The sequence below is a fragment of the Anas acuta genome, chromosome 5 (assembly GCF_963932015.1).
Source record: "Anas acuta chromosome 5, bAnaAcu1.1, whole genome shotgun sequence".
In the NCBI taxonomy this organism is placed as follows: Eukaryota; Metazoa; Chordata; class Aves; order Anseriformes; family Anatidae; genus Anas; species Anas acuta.
Window position 1 is genome coordinate 53,039,231 of NC_088983.1, and position 27,400 is coordinate 53,066,630.

The 27,400-nt window shown below is 34.5% G+C and overlaps 1 protein-coding gene across 9 annotated transcripts in view; it reads right to left on the reverse strand.

Annotated features, from left to right (window-relative positions):
• FUT8 (fucosyltransferase 8) overlaps positions 1–27,400 on the reverse strand; it is a 109,329-nt gene that overhangs the window by 14,343 nt on the left and 67,586 nt on the right. For 8 of the 9 annotated variants that reach the window (XM_068684745.1, XM_068684746.1, XM_068684742.1 and 5 more), the window contains 4 exons: positions 27,258–27,373; positions 26,942–27,107; positions 22,271–22,385; positions 14,426–14,663 (listed from right to left, as the gene is read on the reverse strand). In XM_068684745.1, the coding sequence (XP_068540846.1) occupies positions 14,426–14,663; positions 22,271–22,385; positions 26,942–27,107; positions 27,258–27,373 (635 nt within the window). Of the gene's footprint in view, positions 1–14,425; positions 14,664–22,270; positions 22,386–26,886; positions 27,108–27,257; positions 27,374–27,400 lie in introns of those variants that run through there. The other variant, XM_068684750.1, reaches the window with a different exon arrangement.

A 27,400-nucleotide genomic window follows, 5' to 3' on the forward strand; every position in this document is an offset into this window, starting at 1 on the left:
TCTTGTCTTGAAGAACTTAAACTATGAATGTAAGTAGCAAACTAAACAGATCAAGGGAAATATCCAAGCACTATAAAAGTATGTGATTTACTTAAAGATAAGAATTTGTTATCTTTAAAATACCAACTAAAACAACATACAGATGTTTTAGATGGGACTGTCATTCAAGGCTAGATTGCCCTTAACCATTTTTAAATTAGTTTTTACAAATTATTCCAATGTAAATATCTACACAACTGATAATTCAAAGGCATTTTCATATACTGAAATAAATAATGTCAACAAATGGCAACATAATATAATGCATTACATTTTTGAAACATTAAATGTTCAGATAAAACTTCTCCTCTGTTCATTTCATCTAAAAGAATATTTTAATTTCTTGCAGTGGTTCCTGGCGAAGATAGTTCATTCGCTGCTTAAGTGCTCACCATCCAGGAAAGAAAACTGTTTTACATATAAGCAAATCTAACTGACTTAACTGCAGAAGACCAAGTAAACCTACTGGCTGACAAAATCAATTCAGTGCAAACATAATGAGCCTCATTATTTTAAGAACAGTTAGATATCACTAAGGTTACAAAACTTTTGTATGCACCAAAAGTCATTCCAGTATATTTGTGACAGTCCTAGAAATAAGACAATTGCATGATTAAGTCACGTATTTTCCAGACATTACACTAATACAAGAGGGCTTACCAAAACTAGTCAAGATTCAGCAGTAATTCTCTGAGAAATACTTATTTAAATAAGGGCCTTATTTGAAATGGTTAGGTATACTTGCAATTGATTTTTAACAGATTTGGAAAATTTGTCTTTATAAATGTTAATAAAACGTCGCTGTGCCGCATAAAACCACTATGAAGGCATCTTTTAGAATAATTTCCCACAGAATATGTACTGCAGGTATGAATGATACTTAATTCAAGAAGGCAATTCATATTTTTAATATGCATTATATCACACTTACAGGAAAACATTTAGTAAAAATATTGACCATTTGAGTTTGTTTATAATTAGATAGATGATAGTGCAGCAGTACATCTTCAGAAAGCTGCAATAAATAAATTTAGCCTGAAGCCATGGAAGTGCTAAATCTGGTGCTTCTGCAGCATTCTAAACAAAACTTTCAATGTTTGTAGAAAGATCCCTAATGGGTGAGATTATTACAAATCTAGAGCTCATCTTACCGTATCTTCAAGATTAATGATATAGTAAATAAACAAAACTGGGATTAATCACAGAATCACAGAATTTCTAGGTTGGAAGAGACCTCAAGATCATCGAGTCCAACCTCTGACCTAACGCTAACAGTCCCCACTAAACCATATCCCTAAGCTCTACATCTAAACGTCTTTTGAAGACTTCCAGGGATGGTGACTCCACCACCTCCCTGGGCAGCCTGTTCCAATGCCTCACAACCCTTTCAGTAAAGAAGCTCTTCCTAACATCTAACCTAAAACTCCCCTGGCGCAACTTTAGCCCGTTCCCCCTCGTCCTGTCACCAGGCACGTGGGAGAACAGGCCAACCCCCACCTCACTACAGCCTCCTTTAAAGTATCTGTAGAGAGTGATAAGGTCGCCCCTGAGCCTCCTCTTCTCCAGGCTGAACAAGCCCAGCTCCTTCAGCCGCTCCTCGTAGGACTTGTTCTCCAGGCCCCTCACCAGCCTCGTCGCCCTTCTCTGGACTCGCTCAAGCACCTCGATGTCCTTCTTGTAGCGAGAGGCCCAAAACTGAACACAGTTAATAGGTAAGCATATACATTAAAAAACATTCAGAAGCCTTGTTGATTGATACAAATTGTAGATGTCCTGAAGACAGTGAAGTTGGATTAAAATGATCTACTTAAACAAAGATTTCACTAGTTTTAGATACTCATTCTCTAAATCTTAAAATATTCATTCTTCTACTTGCAAGTTGAAATCAGTTAAATAATGTATCATGCCATAAAAAGTAATAATCTGTCTTTTTCTTATGTTGATAGTTCAAATCACAGAATCATGTCAATCACTGGCCAATCCTGTCCAACTTCCTGCTCAGCTCAAGGCCAACTTTGACATTTGATCATGGAATCATAGAATTACTTAGGTTGGAAGACACCTCTGCAGTTAATAGGTCACCAACATTTCAGTAGTCCTTCCAGCCACTTTTAACAATGTGATTCATTTTGCTTTTATAGCTGCCAAAATTTTCCCCTATAATTCAAATTATAGATAATCTAATTTTCATGTGATTCAAGGTGCTATTTCTCAGTTTGTATTTACCCACATAATTGCCCTCCAAATTTCTGTGACTTAATCAGTTTTTCCTTTCCTGAATAACCAGAAGATCACACTTCTTTGTAATAATCACAAAGTACTACAATATTTATATTACTCTTATCATAACATAATACTCTGGAGGAAAACTGAGGACTTTGAGGTTGTGGAGTCTTCTTCTCTGGAGATATTCAAACCCTGCCCAGATAACATCCTATGCAACGTGCTCTAGGTGAACCTGCTTTGCAGAGGTATTGGACTTGATCTTCAAAGGTCCCTTCCAACCTCAGCCATTCTGTGATTCTGACTTGTAAATAAATTGTTTTTTATTCAAAGAATCCATGCCAGTTGCACCATCTAGTTCTTCTTCACCATTTTTCATATGTTAACCACTAACAGATCAGTAATATACAGTTTCAGTTTGCAGGAGTCCCACTGATTACTTTTTAAATACTGAAATCCACTGTGTTTGTTATATGAAGCATAACATTTTGCCACAATATCCCAACGTGCCTTAATTGCTTACTTTATAGCTCACAGGACTTTTTGTGATTTGACATAAACTTACTGCCTGTGTGCTTTTCAGATTTAGTATTAGTTTTCCTAACCTAAATCCTATTTAGATCCGTTTGTATATCTGTATATTTCATACCAATTTCTTTGAAGACTAAAAAATGTTGGTTTGGCTCAAAATTTGTCATACATTCCCACTTGCTTCCATCTGAATACCAGCTCAGAGCTGTATTTGGATGGGCGTTTTAGTTGGGTGTGAATTACTTTCCATGGGAAAATGTTGTCCTTATTCCAAGTAACAATCAATACTATTGGTTAACAGAAAAGACTGTTTGAACACTTCATACATTCTCCCCTTATCTCAAAATTCATCTACTTCCACGGTAGTCTTTCAAGAAGCAGCACTTAAAAGTATGCTATGAACATTGTGCTAAGGACATTTATGTTGTTTAAATGAGAATTTCCATTTAATTTGAGTTTGTGTTGCTAGAATCAAAACCAACCAAACTCTGATAAAAATGGAATAGCTTCACTGCTTTTCTGTTTTTATAATAAAGATTTCTTTGAGGTGATATCAACTTGCATAGGACTCTAATCACAGCTCTTCTTAAGTAGCAACCTGAAAGACCTGTTGCCAATTTGAATCCTCACTCTGAGGGAACAATTCTAAATTCAATCATATAAGAGGTGTCAGAGTGCTAGGAATGCTGTTCAGATTAGCATAAGATAATATGGTGAGAGGGACTGTGCTGAATTCTCACAAGGCTCCTCATTGTCTTACAGGCTACTGCAATGTACTGCAAAGACAGCAGGTTCATGGTTCATCAACTTCAATGATATTTTAATGTTTCTTGTTGCAAAGAAGACAAAAACATATCTAATAGAAACTATGCAATGTTCTGGTGTGTTCTGATATTTATGAATCATCAACTAGTTCAGAAGAAAGGAAAAGTATCTTTCTTTTATCTGTTCTGTGCTGCACACTACATCTCCTACAACTCTCTTTTGGACATTTCCAAACATTATTATGAGAGTCAGCTATTAAGAACTTTATGCCATGTTTGAATTATAAAGTGGAATTAAAATGAGATAACGAATCCTATTTTGTCATACTACAAATTGTATTTTTATTTGCTTTATTTCTAAGATTTTGCATTGTACATTTTTAATGAGAAGTTTTTGAAACTGGATTCCACTTACCAAGTTTTAAAATTATTCTTTATCTAACCAAACATTTCTAGGCATGCAGGTCTTGAATAAATGTGGTGCAATTCAGTTTTAAAGAAACTGAAGATACAGTCTCTTTTTTTCAGGATTTATATATGGGTAGTGTTGTGCTATTTGTCATCCTGAGTAGCTGATTCTTGATAGCTTCAATAGGGAATAAACCCAAATGCTTTCAAATATACCTACATATGTTTTATTACTTTTTTCAACCCAGAACTTTCAAGGCTCTTCCTGCATCCTCTCCTCTCCTCTCCTCTCCTCTCCTCACACAACTCCTGCAGCTACCTGCAGGGGCTCCAATGTCTCGTACCAATCTCTGTACCACCTGCTATTGAAAAGTGACATTTGTGATAAGTCTGTCACTGTTTCTTACTTGCTTATTGGATTCCGTGGCTACATGCACATACCCAGGCTACCTACCCTTGAAGATCCTTACTGAATCTTAACAAAACCTACGGCTTTCTGTCAAATTTAGCTAAAACTGGTCCAATATTCAGAAGCTGTAGGAAGTTAGAAGAAGAAAGTAGCAAATAGGAAGGTGTAGCATGATGACAAAACATTTGCTCTCTCAGGAAACAGCTAAATAAATTCTCTGCCAAGTATACTATTTTATCAGTCTTACCAAAAGGAAAATATTTGCTGGTTGTCTTATTTCTGCTCCAGTAAAGTACTAACTTCCACAGCTCTTAAACTACCGGTGTGTCTTGTAACACAAGTTCCATTCATTGACTTTCGATAGTATTTATTTTCCCATGTCATTTTGGATCTTTGAAAATCCCACATATAACCAAAAATGCAACATAAGCAGTGATCTTACTGTCCTAATAACTAACAAGATTTTATTGTATGTTGTCACTCTTGGACCTTATGAAAACATGAACTGGGCATGTCCATTTCTGCCTCTGAAATAGCAAGCAAAACTAAAGCAGCAGTACCTATTAATTGACTTTAGGGCCTCCACTCCCCTAAGCTCAGATGGACTATGTTATGAGGAACTATATTTTCAAATCACTCTTATCACTTACATATTAGAAGCTGTTTTGGCCATCACCATGACACGTGGAGAGAATATGATAAGGTAAAGATTTTCCCTTCCACACTTGTTTAGATACCCAGCATGCCAACTGAAAAGTTTACAGATGAAGACTGTGATTCCACAGATTGACTTCAAATTATCAGTGAGTGAAGGTATTTTCAGTGGACAATCAAATTAAGTAGAACCCAAGAAGCTTAAGAGTAATTTATTTTCCCTTTATCTTTATATATTCAAACTTCTTTTGAACCATGTCCCATTTCTTCTGAACAGCCTATATGAAAAGGGTACCTATCCAAGAAGAGTTCATGCTCACTGACTACTGGAAAATGTGATAAAAAATATATTTGCAAAGGCAAATATATATTTACAATGCAAAGGTTGTTTTGACATGTTATATAGGTTTATTCATTCACCCAACAGTTGAAAGAGCTGGCAATTTAAAGGTAAGATCTTACACAGGGATCACTGAAATGACTTAGAAAAACATATAGAAAAGATCTCTACAGAAATATTGATGAAAAACTAATTTCAGATTTAACTTGAACTAATTCCACTGAAGATGATTGAGCCTGATGTTAATTACTAAAAGTAACCAAAAGTACTTCCAAATACTTTCTTTGTATATTAGTTTGTCCTTTCTGGAATGGATGATAAACAGCTTTCTTTTCTAAAAATCATTTAACAGCTGCAGGGATTGATCTCTGTCATGTATAAGCTAACTGGACGTGTATACAAGTCTGTAACATTTTTAAGTAGGCAAAAAAACAAAACAACCTATATTTTAGGGGACCTGTAAGTTCTCAACAGGTCATGAAAATGGGGTTTAATATCTGGAGTTGGCTGCCCAACTAGCGGCTAAGTGCTCCCTTTTTAGAACAGACATTTATTGCCTTTTTGAGCTAATGGTTTATAACTTCAGCTTACAATCTTGTTTTGTCCTACATTTAAACACTTGGAACACTCCCCGAGAGCATATCTTCCAATGAATTAGTAAAAATGCCTTCATGTGCAAGTCCAGATGGAACATAACCCTCAAGGTGCACATAGACAAAAAGATGTTTTAGTTGATCATAAATAAAACAGTAGAGAATAAAACTGCTATAGTGTTGGAAATTCATAGCAGTGAGGCACACTTCACCTCAACAGGGTAGCTGAAAAAAACTAATAGAAATGGGGACACATTCTACTTCCATGGTGTGCTAATGTAAAACAGAGGAAAATAAAGAGGGTAATTCTGTAATAACGGAAAAGGAAATTTCTCTGGTCTTCAGTCATAAAGTGTATGCCTATTTTCAAGTGGTCTGAAAACAGAATTTTGCATTTCCCAAAAAAAAGTAAGGGAAAAATGTAATGGAAGAATCAATAACAAGGAATATAACTCACATTTAAGTACATTTTTCTTCACAACTACTATAGTAACAAAGTATCGTTACTATACACACTACTAGAAGCTTTTCTAAAAAAATAATACTGCTTCTTAGAGCAGTTAAGGGCACTTGCAAAGAAAATAACTATGTTTTTGTGATTTGTCTTGGGATTTATGCAATAGCAGATAAAGGAAAATAGGTTCTAATGATTTCTCTTCAAAACATGTTAGATGGTATCCAATAGATATTTAATACCAAAATGATGAGATTCTAATAAAGTTGTGTGTGTATTTTTTTCCCTAGGAATATTAAATGAATATTGTTTCACATGAAATGTTAACAAAATAATGTACTTGCTATGTAGGTAGAAGACCAATGCACCTTTTTCTCTTGAAATGATTTCTCTTGAATGATTTTCTCTTAGAGAAGTGGCCAGTCACTTCTGATCCATTTTTGCTCTTATTTAGTTGTCATACCTACAGGTAAACATCCCCTGCATCTAAAAAATGTTAATAAGTAGTATACCAAAAAAAAAAAAAAAAGGCCATATAAGCCAAATATCTTAAACAGGGCAGGGTTTTAAGGCCAGAGTAATCCTAATTGCAAAGTTGTGCGTAAAAATGTGTTGGAAAACTATCCTCAGTCTGAAACGTTTTCCTAGACTGACAAAATACCAAGCAAAGAACCACACAAGGTGAATTTTAACCTAAAAAATAATGATGAATAATGGCTAAAGACTGCAGCAATAAAGATGGCTGGGGCTTAAAAATACCATATAGTGAAGTGCTGTTGCTGCAGTACAGGTTGCAACAACTGAAGAGAGTATCTATATTAATATTTAATAATAAAAAAAAAAAAAATCTTTTTATCTTTTCTTCCTTAATGAATGTATTTCATTCTTGATATTCTTACTGTGTTCATATCTAAAAAAAAGTGACACTGACAACATTCATTGCTATATCATCTTCCCAGCAGAGGTAAGAAATTCACACGCCAGAAGCAGCTTGATATACACTCTTCAATTTTTAGTGTCTCATTCATCTTTGAAGTGCCCTGACATTTTTTTAACAGAAGAGAACATATATATATATATATATATATATATATATATATATATATATATATTTACTGTTGACATGCCTATATGTTGATATTCAAATCATTTAAGCTTATGTGACATCATGCAGGCGTTTTCTGACTGTGGTACTTCTACACCTGGAGTTCCCTTCAAAGTGAAAGTCCATCTAAATATTTCTGTTTTGTTCTTACTCTCAGTTCTCTGAACAGAACAATGCTGTTCTTTTTCAAAAACTGTTTCTATATATAACTACTTGATCCTACTTCCACTCCAGGCATAGAAATAACTTTTGAGAGTATCTTCATTTCTCTGCAATGTTTGCAATGAATGCCAATCTACTAAACAGCAGGATGGGACTACAAACTTCAATAATGTTGCCGTACACTATATTTAAAAATTAAGCCAAGTTAAGTGTTTTCATGTCAATTTCACTAGGTATAGAATTACTCACCCTACTAATATTTTCAGCTGTGTCTATCTGAATGGTCTCAATTTTGACTGCAAGATTTTGAAGTCTATGTTACTATCTGCCTGGAAAATAGGCTGGGAAATCTGCCTGACAACAAGGTTTTTAGGAGCTTCTGTAACAGAAACAGTAATAAAGACACCAATTTCCAATTTTCAGACAATAACCTACATTAAATAAATTTAGTTTCTTTACATTTCTCTTTTTTTTTTCCATCCCCCATCAAACCAAAAAAAAAATAGCATGGGTATTACAGTAACTAAAATATCCTTTAGATGAAATATATATTTAGATGAAAATTCAACATTTGTTATTGCTGTTGTTTTCTTTTGTTTTTGACAGACATTTTCATATTAAGCAAAAGATTATAAAAAGAACTTACAAATAATTTATAAAAAATAATGTTATTTTGGGCTTCAGTTTAACTTATTTTGGGGCTAAAAGGAAGCCTTGACTCTTTACTGCTGCAATGAACAGGTCTATATATGTAAACCCTTCTTAAAGAAGGACAAAAGGGAAAAAATATACTCCAATATATTTACTAGGGGCATTTTTTACTGCAAATTGACATTGGAGCAGAGTTCCATTATATTACCATTTATTTTCTCAATGATTTTCTTAACAATGTCCTGAAGATCATTTGTTTATGCTTGTTTTACATCAGAATGATGAAAATAAAAGTTAATGAGAAGAACTGGTTCTTAGCAGGAAAAAAAAATACAAATTTCTCTACTCATGTTTCATAACCAGATCGCAATTACTTTTTTAAATTAATGGAAAGCTACAAAAAAACAGTGTTCAGTTTCTCCGACATCGTGAAAGCATCAAGTTATGTTTTTTTGTAATTGATGTACATTTTATAAAAAGCAGCACTAAATACTAAAAATTTCTATGCCTAATATGAATTCAGTGACGAAAATGAAAAAGACAAACGGTACTTTTATCAGGACTGCTGGTGATAGTACTAGCTTAAACATAGTTAAATTTAAAAGAACAAAAGTCTTTTACCTGTCTCTCACAATACATAATTTCTACCTGGAAAGAATATAACTTCTTTTGAATTATACTCAAATTTTTGCCTCATTACACCTGATTGGGTGTTACTTTAAACATTTATTGATCTTCACATTGAAATGTACAATTTCAAATTCACCTCTATCAGTTTCATTATTTCTGAGTATTGCATACTCTGAAAATTTTTGATTCAGATTCTAATCAGAAGAGGATTTCAAAGCAGCTCAACTCTAAAGAAATCAATTTTTAACCACTAGAAAAGAACTTTTTCAGAATTTCTAACCATCTCAAACTCTTGTTAGGAGATTTGCAGTGACCTCAAAGACAATATATCTCTTACAGTAGGCTCAATAAGACAGATCAGTCTCTCTCTCCCTCCATCTCATTTCTCTCTATATGTGAAGTGTTTTCCTTCACTGTAAAATCAGCTGGTTAAATCTTACAAAACACCTTCAAAAAACAAAACAAAACAATAACAAAAAAAAAACAAACAAAACAGAACCGTGATATATCAGTAGCTTGATTTCTGCATTAATCCAACTGAAACAAAGGACAGTTGGATTAATGCAGAAATTTAAAAAGGACAAAAAGGACAGAGCTGTTCTGCTCTGTTCTCTCAAATCACCAAACTCCAGAATGCTACATACCAAAGATAAATTTGATTGAATAAAAATGTAAATAATGGAAGTTGGTGTATAAAAAAGGTATTAAGAATTAGAATTGACATGAATCAATTTATTTTGCAAGATTCTGCAAGTGAAGTATGGGAGCAAAACATACTTAATACAGATGTATAGAAGTCCAAAAGTTTTTTTAGTTTAATATAAAATATTCATCAGATTTGTATACAAGGAAAATTACTGTCAAGGAAGACCTAGTTCATGGAATAAAAATTTTGTTTGTTTGTTTATTGCAATAGATTCTCAGTAACTTTTTATGGTTTGGGTTTGTAATTTTCATTTAGTCCTTTTGATTACTGTTGCCTGGTTGGCTTTAATAAATTAAAAATTAATTTTGTGTACCCACAGTATCTTCTGTCTTGAATTATACATATAAACATATTAGTTAATTTATATTTTAAAATTGTAGGTCAGTCGATACTTGAAAGCTGTCACTACCTCCAAATCATAGAGAATCATAAAATCATTAGGGTTAGAAAAGACCTCCAAAATCTTCTGGTCCAACGATCACCCTACTACCAATGTACCAATGTTACCCACTAAACCATGTCCCTAAACACCAAGTCCAACCTTTCCTTAAAACATCCCCAGGGACAGTGACTCCACTACTCCCCTGTGCAACCTGTTTCAATGCCTGACCTCTTGTTCTGACAAGAATGTCTCCTAATTCCTAACCTAAGCCTCCCCTGTGAGAAGAGGCTGACCCCCAGCTCCCCACACCTTCCTCTCAGGTAGCTGTAGAGAGCAATAAGGTCTCCCCTGAGCCTCCTCTTCTCCAGACCAACCCCCACCCCCAGTTCCCTCAGCCGCTCCTCACAGGACTTGTGTTCCAGGCACTTCACCGGTTTTGTAGCCCTTCTCTGGATATGTTCCAGGGACTCGATGTCCTTCTCGAACTGAGGGGCCCAAGACTGTACAAAGTACTCAAGGATGTGTACTGAACATGAACAGCTCCGCCATTTTGTGCCCTCTGGGCAGCCCTGCCTTAAAAACATTTGTTGATCAAACCAAGACTAGAAACAGCAAAGTCAATATTCAAATGTTACCACAGGAAACTTTGTTTCAGATTTCCTTTTTCAAGATACCTTTCATCTTAGTGGCTTGGCACTTTATGGAAGCACATACTGTTATTTACGCATGCAAATATCATTGTCCACCATGTAATGCAGATATGACGTCTAACTGTATACTGACCTGTCCTTAATCTCTTTTCTTTTCCCATTTAGTGTATTGTTTCTTCTTTATTTTTTTTTAACTTGTTTTTTTTATAGCCCTCCTTCAATGTATTATTGGAGAATGGAGAAATTATTGGAGAAATATTGGAAATTATGACCCAGTTGTCATAAATCAGCAAGTAAAAATGAGGCCTACTCTTTTTCTTCTGCACGTTGCAATGATAACAGAACATTATGACGTGGGAATTAAAAATATTCATGCTCAAAATATCCTTACAAGAGAGTCTTAATCTTTACCTTACAAGAGAGACATGGACTTACAAGAAAGTCTCCACTGAAGGGTCACGAAGATGATGAAGAGGGGGGGAGAGACACGACATGTAAATACCTGAGGGGAGACTGTAAAGATGAAGAAGATGGAGCCAGGCTCTTTTCAGAGCCCAGTGACAGGAAAAGACCCCAGTGTCACATGGGGCCCAGTGACAGGAAAAGAAGCAATGGGCAAAATCTCAAACACAAGAGGCTCCATCTGAACATCAGGAAGCACTTCTTTACTGTGTACGTGACTGAACACAAGCACAGCTTGCCCGGAGAAGCTGTGGAGTCTCCGTGCTTGGAGATACTCAGAAGCTGTCTGGTCGTGGCCTTGGGAAACCTGCTCTGGGTGGCCCTACTTTTAGCAGGGGGGGTGGACCAAATGACCATATAAAACACTTAATTCTGTGTAGAAGAGATTGCTATCTAAATTGTTTTGCCCAGGATAGATTTTGGAAACCTCAAAACTCAATGTTGATAATGCAACTAAAATAAGTGTCAAGAAGAGTCTATATAATTGATAAGAAGAAAGGCAAATGTACAGATTTAAACAATTTTTGTCATTATAGGAAAGAAACACCATTTACTCAATTATTATTCTATGCACTGTCTGCAAACTATAGGAAAGCAATTCTTTAAAATGATATTTTCTGACTTTTTGGCCTATTTCTGTAATTTATACTGATACCCTGTTACAAGTATTCACTTGAATAATTATATATATATATATATAATTAAAAACAACTTTTATTAAAATGTTCTATACAAAGCATTGTATGTACAGTATGTAGGAGTATATTGTTTACAATAAATGTAAATAATTATAAATTTTAATGCATTTTTATATATTTATTTTAAACATCTAGGAAATCCCATGCTGATTTCAGAATACATTAGAAAAAAATGTTAAAGGTGCAGTTCTGCAGACAAACCTTTTAATTTTGGTTAAGAATTTCAGACTTACTGAGAGGACAGGGAATAAAAGAAAAATGAGAGCAAAATCTATATCAATTTGGGGAGACAAGAAAAACATAGAAAACCTCAGGAAGATAAAATGTCTTTCAAATTTACTGGCAATTAAGTATTCTCTGCAGATTCATACTGAAGCCACACTGGAAATAATACAACAGATCAACTGTCAGTATCATTCTTCCTCAGTGATCATGCCATTTCTGAAGATCAGAATTTAACACACTCTGTAGTGCAAGTGGCTAGCTAGTAGGGATCATAGATGGAGTCTTTCTTTGCTGAATGTTTTCTCTCTCAAGAGCACTGAAATTCAAACTACTGGCATTCATTAATTAGAAGAAAATCTGATCATACCAAGATCATGTTCAGCCTTCAAACAAGTTATCCTGATGTAGAGACTAATTTAAAAATATCTGTAGAGAGCTAAAAGCAAACATTATTTGTACTTTCATCAGCAAGAGCCCATACTGCAGGAAATAATTATCTATTTCAAGACTTTTGTGAAAATATGTAGTCTTTTTAAGCCATGTGTGCATAAGTGCTCCACTGGTTTATAGCTTATTATAGTAAATGCAAGGCTCACAAAACTGCCTCTAACTAAATTTTGGGGTCATGTTGAGCAGGCTACCCAAGACCATGTCCAGATGGCTGTTTCAGTTGCTTATTTGCCAAGCATGAGTAAAACTTCAGCTGAAATTTCGATATCCATTTTCCATTTCAATCTACTTATTTTTAGAAAATATTCAACCATTTCTAAAACCTAATTTCTGGAAAAAAAATCTCATTTCCAACTAGATTTTTTTAGCTAAAGTTTTTTAGCATCTCGACGCTTTGAGGAACAGACCTAAGGTATAAATGCTGTCTCGATGTGTAAAATACACAATTATGTTTAAGCAGCTATCTTTAAACTGCATTTTGCAAAATTAAAAAATGTTGATTTTAGACCTTTAAGATATCTATTGAGTTCCTGAACCTCTAGGCAAGGGCTGGAGGAGCAAATTCCCTTCCACTGTAATTGAAGATCAGGTTCAAGTCAAGATCACCTGATGAAATTGAACAGGTACAAGTCCATGGGGCCCAATGATATGCATTCCAGGGTCCTGAGAGAACTCTCTGATGAAGTTGCCAAGCCACCCTCCATCATGTTTGAAAAGTCTTGGAAGTCATGAGAAGTCCCCAGTGACTGGAAAAAGAAATGTCAACCCCATTTTTGAAAAGGGTTGAAATGGGAAGATCATGAAAAAGATCCTCCTGGAAGCAATGTCAAGGCATATGCAAGACAAGGAGGTCATTCGAGACAGCCAGCATAGCTTCACCAAGGGTATTTGGTGCCTGACCAATCTGGTGACCTTCTATGATGGAGTGACTGAATCAGCTAACAAGGGAAGAATGACTGATGTCATCTACCTCAACCTCTGTAAGACCTTCAACATAGTCACACGCCATCTTCATCTCCAAATTGGAGAGCTATGGATTTGAAAGGTGGACCATTCAGTGGAAAAGGAATTGGCTTGAAGGCCACACCCAGAGAGTGGTAGTCAATGGCTCTATGTCCTGTGATGAGTGGCGTCCCTCAGGAGATTGCTTTGGGACTGGTACAATTTAATACCTTTGTCAATGATATAGACATGGGATTGAGTGCACTCTCAGCAAGGAAGTGTTTAAGGCCAGGTTGGATGGGGCTTTGAACAACCTGGTCTAGTGGAATGTGTCCCTGCCCATGGCAGAAAGGGTGAACTAGATGATCCTTAAGGTCCTTTCCAACCCAAACCGTTTTATGATTCTATGACTGATCTACAAATAGAAAGGTTTTTATCATTGCCACTGCTTTTGCAATTTGAAATTCAAGTCAGTTTGGTTTATATTAGAAGTTATTTCAATCTGGGGTGTGTATGGATGTATATGAATGTCTATTGTTTTACTATTATCTTTTTTATTTTGTATTGTATTTATTTTGCTTTTTATTTCAAACATGCTATAGTTTACCAGCAATAGCCTCTATTTACTATTCTCTTCCCACAAAAATTGGACTCATACCTGGCCCAAAACACAGATGCAGACTCCTGAAGGATTATATTTCAAATCTAAAACTTGAATTAAGAAAAAAATCTCTGCCAAAGCACTAGAGGCGTCTTAATAAGTATATTATTTTTTTAATACACTGAATAAATAAAATTTAAAAGATGCTTATGTATGCAATTGCAATCATAGTTATTATATTCCACATAACAACCAAGGAAGAAGTATCAAAACAGTTGTACATGAGAGAAGTTGTAAAAAAAAATAAAAATAAAAATTATGAGAAATTTTTTGAGTTAAGTCTTACCTGACCAGTGTCCAGTGGTGGTACCGGATCTGTCAGTACATGTCTCACTTACAGGCCTAAAGACAGTTTCCCAGCCACCAGTAGCATAGCGCCAATTCTGAGACTCTAAAATGAGTGTTCGCTGAGTGCCATAAGCGATCATGAAGCAGTAGACTACATGATGAAGTTGACAACCATAGCCGCAGCCTTTGTTGATATTACACACAAGTTTCTTAGCTTTGGTGCAGTCCTTCGGGTTCTGTAAGTATGGATGAAAAAGTAAAGCTGAAGAGAAGATATACACAAAGGCATACATACTTTTTTGTGTGAAAAACTGTCAAATGTCATAAATCACGCAAGCCATCCTGCTATAATACATCTCATTAAAATGAATGAGCAAGCTTCAGCTCCATGAAAATTTTATGTGCCTTCTTCACAGTGAACATGAACAGTTATTGAGCATACTTCACTATCCTAATGTAAAATAGAATACCTTCATGATTTTAAATTATTTTCTCATTTGTAAATCTGTTTGAAGAACGTAACATTTGTACTCAGAGTTCACATTTAACTAACATGGTTCTCAGGTCTGTAACGCATTTTCTTAATTTTGCTTTGGTGTTTTTCCAAGTTTATTAGTTCTTTTTCAATGAGTATGCATAACTTCTAAAAAAAAAATAGAAAATTTTCACCTGTCTACAGAATGGACTTACTAATGGACTACTTCCCAGACTAACTTACTACACACCATATACAGAACATAAAACACATAGCTGAACAGATTGATAAGAGTACTACCTATAAAATAAGGTACCATTATACTTCTATAATCCGAGAAAGCACAACAACGGAGGCATATGTGAGTGGGATGTGAATACCAAATACCAACCATTAAATATTTTTAGGTATGTAAATGAAACAACAATATAATCTACCTAAGTTTTTCTTTCTGTAAAACACAGTCACTTGCTGTATACATTCATACTTGCATGTCTTTAGATATACTTCTGCATTCCAAAAAACTTTTTTATAAAATCCCTAGGATGTAATGTTAGTTTTCAGCTAAACTGCCAGAATACTGATATCTAAGCATGAATATAAACTCTCTCATATCTAACTGACTTTAAATGAAATTTTCTATAATTCAAGCTTTGAACAAATCAGATCTTTCAAAAATCCAGCAAACACCTTCTGGAGAAGTAAGACCTTAAACATACTCTGAATAGTCTAAGTTGTAAAACACTTAAAAAAAAATAACTTGTGGATTCATATGTGTAAAGGAGGGGAGAACAGCTCTGATCCGAAAATCAACAAACAAACAAAAACCACTCTGTTACTTCAGCATTTCAGTTTTTCATTTAACATCAGGGGTGGTGGTGAAGGTGTCCACTAAATGGATACAGCTGAACTCACCCAAATAGGGAAATATGCAATTATTTTCTACCTTTTAGGCATTGGCAGTTTCCAACTCCTTCTTCCCCTAATAAGTTATACAGTCCTTTAGGCTGCAAATGACCTTGCCTGTCTAGGTTACAAGGCAAGTAGCACATTCAGGTTTCCTCTGCAAGAAATCTAACACCCTAATTTTTTCTTAGTACTTAACAAACTTTGTAAGGAGGTACATGGGCCATAGAAAGGTAGTTACATAGAAATGAGATACAGAAGTCTGGCTGACATCTTTTTATTGCAGCTGGCAAATCGCCTATTACATTGCAGATCTACAAAACTGCATTAGTGCTCAGAGTGGTGTTTATTCTTGGATTCAATTAACGTTCATTGGTTTGCCTGTTTCAAAGAATAACCTTGAATGTCTTCTTCTAAATAACTGACTTAGGTAGCTACTTTCTCTTCATATGACTTATTTAAAATGGCTCCTCTACATCTGTTTAAAAATTATTTTAGCTGAGATATACCAAACAGGAACCATAAGCCTCTAAATAAAATTATTTAAAAGTTATTTTTAGTATCTATGGTTCACCAGAGAAATGCTGACACTATACATCTTTACAAGAAGAATAAAGAAACTGAAGCAGATTCCACACTATTATGACTGACTGCTCTGAATATTTAAGTTTATTAATTTTAACTGTAATATGTCTTCTGAAAAGACCAGACTCTGGTTCCCTACTTGCTTTCTCCATAGTAAGCAAGATTTTGTAGACCTCTGTGTGTCACATGCCCATCTCAGTTCTCTTTGACTGAAATCTTCACCTATTAGTCTTAGTTCTCAGAGTTGCCAGTTTCATATATTAGATCATCCTTGTTTCTTTCCTCTTCATGTTTTTCTGGTTTTATTATATCCTTCCTGACACTAAGGAGCTAGAACTGCACAGCACATCCTTGCTGTAGATGCACTGTTAAATACTGTTGAGCATGGAAATAGAATTCATAGAATTACCTGCGGTAACTCCAAGATCCTGTTACTCAGTGGTATCAGGTCAACTGTATACGTGTATCTGCACTGATGACTGCCTTCCCTCACATACTAACTCATAATTCAGTGCAGATGACTGTAATCTACAGTTCTCTTATCCAGTAAGAAATACCATGACTGGATTATTACCTAATAGCGTGAGATTCTTCTGCATCTGTTAGTCTCAAAGTGTTTAGAATGCTCATGGTATTAAAACCAGCCATCTTAAATAAATGACTTAAAATACAAGATCTTTTTCTCAATTTTCTAGTTCTAATTAAAACCGAAAAGAGAGAGGGAGAGAGAAAGACTGAAATCCTGGAAAGTAATAATGTAAACTGGTGTTGAAAAAAAAAAAAAAAAGAGAAAACATGGAAAATGTTTGGAGGGAGATTATACCTATAGTGGGAAATACTCACTATTGAGTGGGTATTTACTCTTCCCTTACACAAATAGCAATATTTTATGTGGAACCACCAGCACGAATGATGAGAGCAGACCATATTTCTAGTCACATATATTCTAAATAAATCAAAAGACTAAATAGATCTAATGCACTCAAACAAATTATTCATGTCATGATTTTAATTATTGTTTCTTATTCCCAGGGAGTGACTCTTGAATAAAACAAAGCCATGGTCCACTAAATTTGTAAACCACTCAAAGATGGTGAAACACAACAGTACTTTCTTCATGTAACATGTGGCTCCAAAACTAGATTTTCTGCTATTTTTCCATTCAGATGGAAATCTGTATTCTGGAATCTGTATCTGGAAATCTGCTACTATGTATTTCCATACAATAGTAGCGGCAAAAATCAAATAAAGTCAAAACTGTTAGAAACGTGATAATCTGAAACGCTATACCTATACCGGGAAATCAAATGTGCTTGATACTTATTCTTGCTGGCATAGAATGTGCTGCACCCATGTTATTAAACTCTCTAAATCTCTTAGAAAAGGGTAGACACACGCAGCAAATTTATAAAAAAGTGTCTCATGCTAACTTTGAAGCACAGCCAAAAAACTATTTGGGAGAAAACTACTTCATATGAGTCGAAAGCATGCCAGGAGCTGTTCTAACTATTTAAGAGTATAGAATATTATGTTCCAGTGTCTGGGAATGTTCCCCGTCATTGTTTGACTAGAGTAAAAATAGTCTTGGGACTATTTCCCATCTCCCACTTCTCTTGTTGCTCAAAGAGCTTCCTTCTCCAGGGGTCTTTTAATTAGCATATTCACAGAGCCATCAGGATCAGATGGGAAAGATGTCAGAAGTAATGCTTAAATGCCTCATAACCATCTACTGTTTTCAAGTGGGCAGTTAGCCACCAAAATACATGACAAACTAGCACAAGTAAACACTGCTATTTACCATACATTTTACTAAGAAAAAGGACTGTTTTGTTTGTAGATGTTAAGTGTTTAGAAAAATGCATTATCATCTAATGAATCAGGATAGTTAAAAATGGAGTGGGCGAGCAGTCTGCTACAAATCACAAGGTAACCTTATAAATACAATAATGTTAATTAAAAAAAGGTGTTGATTTTTATATTTTCAATAAATACTTTATTACTTAATGCTACACAGTCTCATGGAGGAGACAGTCCCACCCAGATTTTGTGGAAAATCCCAGTTTTTGAGAGAATGATGTCATTCAAGGTCTTCCTCATCCTAGTTACCACAAACACAATTCACACAATCTTGTATTCCCCCTTCTTTATGAAGGTACTTTCAATGGGTAATGGGTTCTTTTCATACTAGCTCCCCCCTTCAGTATTGGTGGGGAGTTTTCTTCCTTTGCTAATCAGAAACAGTATGAATTGGATTTTACATGTTATTACTACCACGTGTGCCGTAGGGAGAGTTAGCCTTATCTGCCTCTCATGTTAATTCCTCTAACTCACACCTATACTCCTACAATAAATATGCTTCACAAGAAAAACATTGCAGCATGGAGGTGGGCTACACATTAGGCTCCTCAATGCACTATATACAAATTCTAGAATAAAACTTTGTGTAGGTATCAGCAGTGACTGCACTTTGTAAACAGGTTATTACCCTAATACCATACTTACAGAAACTGAATTTACTAAAAAGTTAATGAAGATGACACAAGACATGTCTCAAGAAATACTCAAATCATTTTTACATTTTCTTTAAAGTACGGAAATGATAGAACGAACTCAATTCCTTTTTATACCTTCACAAAAAAAAGTCAGAAAAATTGCCTTGCCATCTGCTTTTCCTCTTTAATTATTTTGTTTTGTTTCTAAGTCTTTCTATTTTGCCCAGAAAGATTAACTTTTAAAATGTTTGGATTCGTTCATTTGCTTATTTTTGTTTGTTTGTTTGTTTGTTTTTTCTAGTCTTTTAGGGAAGGAATCAAGTCCTCTCTTCCATTGCTGTGCAATTAATTCAATGATCTGACAAAGATGGGAGAAGAACTGAAAAAAAAACAAGATGAACTTGCAATATCAAACTGTAAAGACTGTTCAATACACAATGAAACTGTTTACAAAAAAAATTTAGTAAGTGCCAGAGATGTGCTATCAAAATAATCAAAATAATTGCTTTTATTAAAAACACCTATTATTAACTTTAATGGGGGGAGGGATGAGAAGAGAGAAAATTTAATACACTTTCTTAAGACAGAAAAAAAAATAAGTTACAGATTAAATAAACAAAAACACTGGTAAATGCAGACACCTTTGAATGAAGTCTCTCTTATGTATACATACACCACCCCAACCAATTAGTACGACTATGGTGGACTATGCTGTTACTGTCTACTTTAATAACATTTTTTTTTACCTGGCTAATATTTTTAACCTCAAAATTTGAACAAAATGCCAGATTTGCGTTTTTTATTTAATTAAAAGCAAAAAATATTCTGCTATTGGAAGATGGCACGGTGAATCATAAAATCCCTAAAATACATAAAACAAAAAAAGGAAAGAGCAAAAAAGCAAACTACCCCCTTTTTTATCATTTTCTCGCTCTATCCTACTTCTAGAATAGAGTACTATACTACACAGTACTATTGGAGCCCTTGTCTGACAATTTAAACATCAGACTTCTCTTCATACTCATCTCTGAATGTAGTCTTTTGCTTAAACGTAAGCTCCTAGCCTTTTAAGTGTTGCTCTAACTATAGGGAACAAGCTAAATGTAGCCTCATTAAATCAAATTTATGATAATACCATCCAAATGAAGTAGCAGTCATCACTATGCACAATCATTCAGCTGAATGATTTCCCAGGGAGACGTCCCAAAATAATGCAGCTATCATGGTTCAACATGTCCCAGCAAGAAACCATGCTGTACTATTATTTTCCACCCCCCCCCCCACCCCAATATTACTTGGATGTTTCACATCAGAGTTTTTGGTATGGAGCTGGGAAGGTTGTTTTTTGTTTTGTTTTGTGTTTTATACACGGTTATTTTATGAATAGAGGTGCATATCTGTAGTTTCAGACCATGGACAGCTTTACATTGCTTACTCACAGTCAGCACTACACTCTTCAAATTGCTGAAATCCACAAATGTATTTTTAAACATAACTACTAGAAAACACATCAATTAGTCTTCAAAACATAGTCACAGGCACATTCCAGTTTTGAATCATCAATCAGTCAAGACAAGAGATATTTTAAGCTTTAGAAGAGCTCCAAAAGCTTATGTCCAGCTTGGTGTATAGGCATGTAGGCAAGAGTTTCCACCTTCTTTTTTATTTTTTTTTTCAGTCAGAGGAATAAAGATAAAAAGGCAAAGAGAGATGACAGTAATTATATATGAGAATGACAAAACAAACAAACAAAAAAAAAACAACAGGGTATTAATACCTGTTCATAAAACATCCATTTAATTTGTTTTAATGTGTTGCTGCTTATTTTTGAAGCACAAAAATAGTGATTTTTTAATGACCTTTTGATTTGCTAAAAATATCAACCTTTATCAAAGTTATAGCTACATTTTTTGGAAAACACATACTACCATTTTCAATTTAAATCTCAAAGACAAGTATTAAGAAAACACATGCCCTTTCTAGATCCTTCCATGTAAGATGGCTGCATAAAATTTGGATCTGATGTACAGCTTCAATACAATGTTCTTAATCTCTATCATCTACTGGTCACGAGCTAATAAAAAACAAAAAAAACAGCATAATTCCTTCTGTAATATAGAAGCTGAAGAAAAAAAAATGAGAGAAGAAGGAAAACACTTTATTATATGCTTCTCTGTGCTACAGGATGAACCTATAATGCTTAATTTTATATTTTAAATACATGAACAAATATGAAAAAATGTTCAGTTCTTCCCATGTGAGAAATATTAGGATTGATTCCTTTTAAACTAATTTGTAAAAGAAACAGAGAAATGAAAACAGCCTGAATGATGGAAATTGACCCAAGTATATTAGACCCAATTCAAATTCTGAACCTAATGCCACAACTTTCTATAAATCACCTAATCATTGTGATTATCAGGTTTTCCTCTCAATGTAATGAGATAAAAACACTTACCCTTCTCAGAAGTACTTGGTGACATAATATACTTTCTGAAAGTCTTTTACTAGTTTTGCTACAAATACAAAATATTATTTAGTATTCTGCATTTGTTGTGAATTGGCATTGGTTTCATTCTTAGTACTGTTTTTACTTTTTTATTAAACAAGTCACCTCTACATGGAGGAAAGCCCTTTGTTATATACTGTACATACCTAAAGAAATTTTAGGAAGATCTAATTGGGCTTTCAGCAGTTTGTAGGTAATTTTATTTCAATTTCACTAGAAAATAAGGTAAGCATTTAAGTTTTGTCTAAATCTTATAGACGTACACAAGGCATATATATATACATTAAAAAGGCTTTCTGAGCTCAAATATTATGAGTACCTGTGAGTACACAATTTTTGAAACAGACTAGGACTGTACAGCATTCTATACAAGCACTTCAATTTTGTGTACTCATTCCTCAGAGTGGGCTGCTTGCTCAGAATTTGCATATGAAGACTTTCATGTTTTATTTTTAACACTATGAACATATATACGTTCTTACACTCTAACAGATGTAGATACAAAGCAAAGATTTAACTTTTGTAATAAAATAAAGAATTCAAACAGAAAAGTACAACCAAGTGGAAACCATGGATACAGAAAAAAGAAAAAAAAGAAAAAAACAGCACAGATATACTTCTGCCCAGTTACAAATAGAACTGTAAATAGCTGTTTCTTATTATCCTCTCTTGCCTGAAATACTACTATTCCACATATGCATAAAATAATTCTCAAAACAAATGTTCTTATTTCTATTGTATTCAATTCATTCATATATAAATATTCACTTAAAATTATTGTGTAATTATTCTGTTAAAAAGATACAACTTCTATCAAAAAAAATGTGTTTTTTTTTTAATTAATTTCCCTTGATTTAAAAGCTGTATTGTTCCTACCTGTAGGTAAGTTATTCTCCTCTGTACCAGATCTGTTAGATCTTTGGCCTCTTTTTCCCGCCAATCTCCTGCTCCATCTGTTTGACTGAGGTAGTACAAGTCCGTCATTATTGACCTATAAACAACAATGGGAAACAATCTTTAGAAAATAGGAAACAATCCTAACATTGAAGGATTACATGAAATCAAAGAAAAATGAAACGGTTATTCCAATGATAGCCTCAAAACCAGTTTCTTCATGTCATCTCCTACCCTACAATCCAAGCAGCAACCAAGAAAGGCTGTGTCCTCCATGTAACATATGTTCCCTAACAATAAGTAATTATAACATTAAACAGGTGATGGGCTAGAAAAAACATCCCGAATCATTCTTGTGGATACTAGAGAAGATGCTCTTTGAATGTAGTCACATTACTGTGGTCAACAGGCAGTCAATACTATCTTGAGACCATGAACCTTTATCTTATGAATTCATGCAAGAGGTTTCAGAAAGTACTCACAATCCTTTGTTAAAAAAATATTTACTCTGTAAAACTCTGAAGTAAACCAGGAACAAGAAATTCACGTGTTACCACACAGACATGACGATAGGTTACTGCAGATTTAACATACAGTCACGGACACCTCCTTTCTTTTATTGCTCTTGCTAGGAAACGTGCATTCTTTAGATTTAATTCTGCTACATTCTTTTGCATGCAGCAGACCACCACAATAGCTTAATAAGACAGATTTATAAAAGACATGGACAAATATCAAAGATCAGGGCTGGGCTCCATATAGAGAGACAAAGTAGGGGGACTGGTGATCACTTAGCCTGAGATAGCTAAGTGCAAATGAAAGATGAGCCCGAATAGGATTATTAGAGGATACTGCGGGTGGCAAAGTGGCAGAAAGAATTTCAGATATTGGACTCGTAGATCCTTATTAAGTCAAATGTAGTCTCTCATTGTGTTACTAACCAACAATATCAACTGGTTGTTGCTATTTTTGTTTCCTATCATAAACTAAATCTTGGAGCTGCTCTGGAAACATTTTGCTCCTAGAAAGCAGAATGGAGTAAGGAATCTGGCTCTGTATTTCATCTGCATTTGATTGTGTCCCCCCCCCCAAAAAAAAAAAGCGGGGAGGTGAGGGGTCATTTTTATCATGTTTTTAAAGTCTAGACATTTGTTCTATCCACATGGCAAAATCACGTATAAATATCCTAGACACTGCTGTACATCAATAAGTAAAAACTCAGAGGAAAAAAGATGTTAGATGTTCCACCAAACTGAAATAATGTGAAAATATGCCCAACACTATGCATCAACCTTGGCCAGCTACCACAAATACGATGATGACAACTGTTCAACAGGATGAGAAGGAATGAAACATGGTAACAGCCACTTGGCAAACAACAGAAAGCCAACATAGGATACAGTCATGGCAACTAGCAGATTAATCTCTTCTTTTTTGTAAACTCTGTATCAAATAGTCTTTCCACTGTTAAGATGAAGCTACTCTCAAAGACCCTCTTCCCTATGGCAACTACAATAATATAATTACATATTCCAACACAGGAAACTCTGCACTGGACTACGTTGTTTTTGAAACAGACTAAGTACTGAAATACTAGATAAAACATCTATCAAGACCAGCACCCTTAGTGAGAAAATCTACACAACCCCTAGGGTAGAGCCAAGAAATAGCATTTAAGGTATCAGACAGTAGAAGTGCTATCATGCTATCAACAGACCATTTGCACAACACCACTAAGGTTACCAAAGAACTCCAATACTACTTAGCTGGAGACACAGAAACTGTCTTTAAGTCTATCATCTCTAAAAGCAAGCAAGTTTTTAATATGACAAAAGTTTTCCTCACAAGCAACTAGAAAAATCAGCTGCTTTGCTTAGATAGCTATCTTGTCACTGCATGAATTCCTACCCCTGTATCCACTTTCCCACATAATGAAGACACTAGAAACTGCCCTAAGTACTTACACTTAACCCTAAGCTTTCTAACCCAAATTAGATTATATGTTACAAAATATGTAAGTAAATTTATGTACATATACAAATATAGTAACACCAGCTTAACATACAGTATTTCATTTATCTCAGATATAGAGGCAATAATATTTTCAATCAGCAATTACCAAAACAGCCAAATTCCAGTGAATCTCAGAGTGAGTGACAGCATCTGACTTGCTTGTTGTAAATTTACGTTCCTTTTTAGGAAAAAGATCAAATGGACTGTGTGTAGGGAAAAAGAGACTGGGTAGCTACAGTGCATCCTAAGGAAAAAGGACATCCCATAAACAGCATTGCTTCACAGGCTGAAAGATGTGCACACAAGGAGTCAGGAATCTTCCTGTAGCTTAGGAAAGACTGAGACTAAAATGAAAGGGGGAGACAGACTTCAAAAGTGAAAGAATGAACTTTCTAAGGAATAGATGCAACCAAGAGGTGCGTTCTGCAGCACAAGATCTTTTTTCTACCTGAAGCCAATGTTGCAAATACACCAAGTACACAGACTGAATACTGTAGGAACATTTTTGTGTATTTTCTCTTACAGTTGTTTTGAATTTCCATATTTCAAAAAATTAGTCTACACTTTATTTATTTATCTTTGAAACAGTTTCTGGCTGTTTGGTTTTCACTTAAAAAACATCAGAATTCTTTGGGGACCTCACTACACAGGAAATTCTACACAGATCTGCTTCTAAGACTCAACAGACTCCATGACATTCTTATTTTGATAAACACCATGTAAAGACTGATCTTATTCAACAAGAAATTTGTTTAAAAAAAAGCACAGGTGTTATTCACTGTACCATATACACAAACTTCTTCAAGTAACACAGACTTCTTTGGTGGGACTTAAAACTTTGAGAGGTCTACAATGTACAATTTTAATATTCAGTGTAAAGAAGTGTGTTTCTACCAGGAGTTTCATCTCATCCTTAAGTAAAGATGGATACGAAGATAAGGCTGTCAGACATAAATAAAGATAACTTGAAAGTTGGTCTTAATGAATTAATAGTCATCGGTGCTGGAAGGAAAGGAGTAAGAGAAAAATTCATCCTGGGAGGTAGGGACATAAAAATATTCTGGCATCAAAACAATATTCAAGATTCCACTGTCGCTACTGCCTGCTGCAATCTAGAGTATATAAACACATCAGTAATGTGTACAGCAGTGATTTGGTCCCCATGATGGATATCAGTAAGTTTGCCATAATACAATGTGCTCCAGTTTCAGCACACACTGTTTAAAAGTTATGTCAAAAATCAATGACCTGCAGCCCATGAACCTAAGAGAAAATAACTTCTCTGGAGGCAAGCAAACATTTCTGAGTAGAAATAACTATTGAAACCATAAGGATGTGGCAGCTTCTCTGTTGGTTGACTGTTCAATGGAAGATCTGAGGTTTTTCAGAAAATACTGCTTGGCCAAGCACTACTTCAGTCAAACATGCATTATTGCACTCAGCAGAGAAATAATTAAATGAAACATAATGGCCTATTTTATACAGATAATAACTCTAGATAATTGAATGGTCCCTTCTCACTTTAAACTCCATCAATCTGTGACATTCTGGGGTTTGAAAGATTAAATTACAAAATTAAATAGATTGAAGTCTTTGCCCACACTAATGATCAAACTCATATTTTTAAACTTTTCTTTTTTTAATATTGTTTACATGACTTCCAAAAATTTCTTACCAGGTTTTCCTTTTACTACAGTAATATTTTCAAAGGCTCATGCTTTACTACCAATGTTCAAACATGCAGATCATCAGATTTTGGGGGAGAGATACTTGTTTAAGGTGGTATATTAAGTCAAAAGAAAATTTTGGAGTTAACTATTTACTAACAAGACAGAAATTGCCACTGAAATCCTGTTGGGAACATAACATTTTAAATATAATAGGCTTACAGAGATCTTACTTAATTTTTGACACTTCTTGAAATAATTTTGTTGAGCATGAACAAGACTTACACCGAATGTTTTAGGTATTTCAACAATGATATTTCAACAAAAGGTATATCAACAATGTGGAGGCCAAATATCAACAACTGAAAATACAATTCCAACATAATAATGAAAACTTAAGCAAAGGTAATTTCTATTTGATATATTCTCTGTTAAGTTTTAATTAAGGGGAAAAGTGACTTTTCAGAATGACAATTAGTCCTGAAATTAAGATCTCACCAAATTTTAAAGTAATTTTAATTATATAATATCCCCACAATCAATGGAACTTATATTCTAGTATTTATGATCAGATACTATATGATGTGATTTTTATAATATCAAAAAGAAATATTTTGAACGTTTTCTCATGGTTTTGCTGTATGTTCAAATACACGTACATGTATACATACAGATAGATGCAATTGAAAAGCTACAACTGGCATTCTGAGACACAAGTCTTCCAATTAAAAACCAAATATCAAGTTAAAGGGTCATACTCTAAGCTACAGTGACATAAGCTGAATATATAATTTATATCCCATTAAATAAAGTTATAATTTTATTTTCATGCTTCAGACATGCTATTTTAGCCAGTAATACCACACCAGTAATTTATCCTACAAAATTTTTAAAGCAATACATCAGTATTTTACTTACTTAAGTCAATCCACAGTCCTTCCAATATAAATGCAGAAGCAACTAATACAAATACCTTTCCTGATGACCCAGATCAGACAGAAATTCATCAATGCGTCTTTGCAGTTCACTTCCTTCTAGTTTTTTTAACTTCTTTAATTCACTCTGGAGGAAAAACCAAAGTTCTTTAGCCCCATTTTCAATCCTTCTCCTCAGTATTTCATGATCTTTTCCAAGGCCTCCTGTTAAAATTAAAATTAAAAAAAGGAAGAAACATAAAAGCATCAGTATTTGTAGCGCTTTTTTTTTTTAATGAATACATTAGTAATTAGTACATTAGATATGCAATGCCAAAACTAATTTGAGAAGTAAAAGAAAATGTATCTACCAACCATCTCCTGGCCGCTTCTTATAGTTTTCTATCTGTTCTTTGGCCTTTAAAAGTTGCTCCTCTAAAGCGTGTACCTTTCCTGCAGCTGGTCCCTGATCAATGGGACCATCTGGTATCCTAGGATACAGAAAATAAAGAAATTAT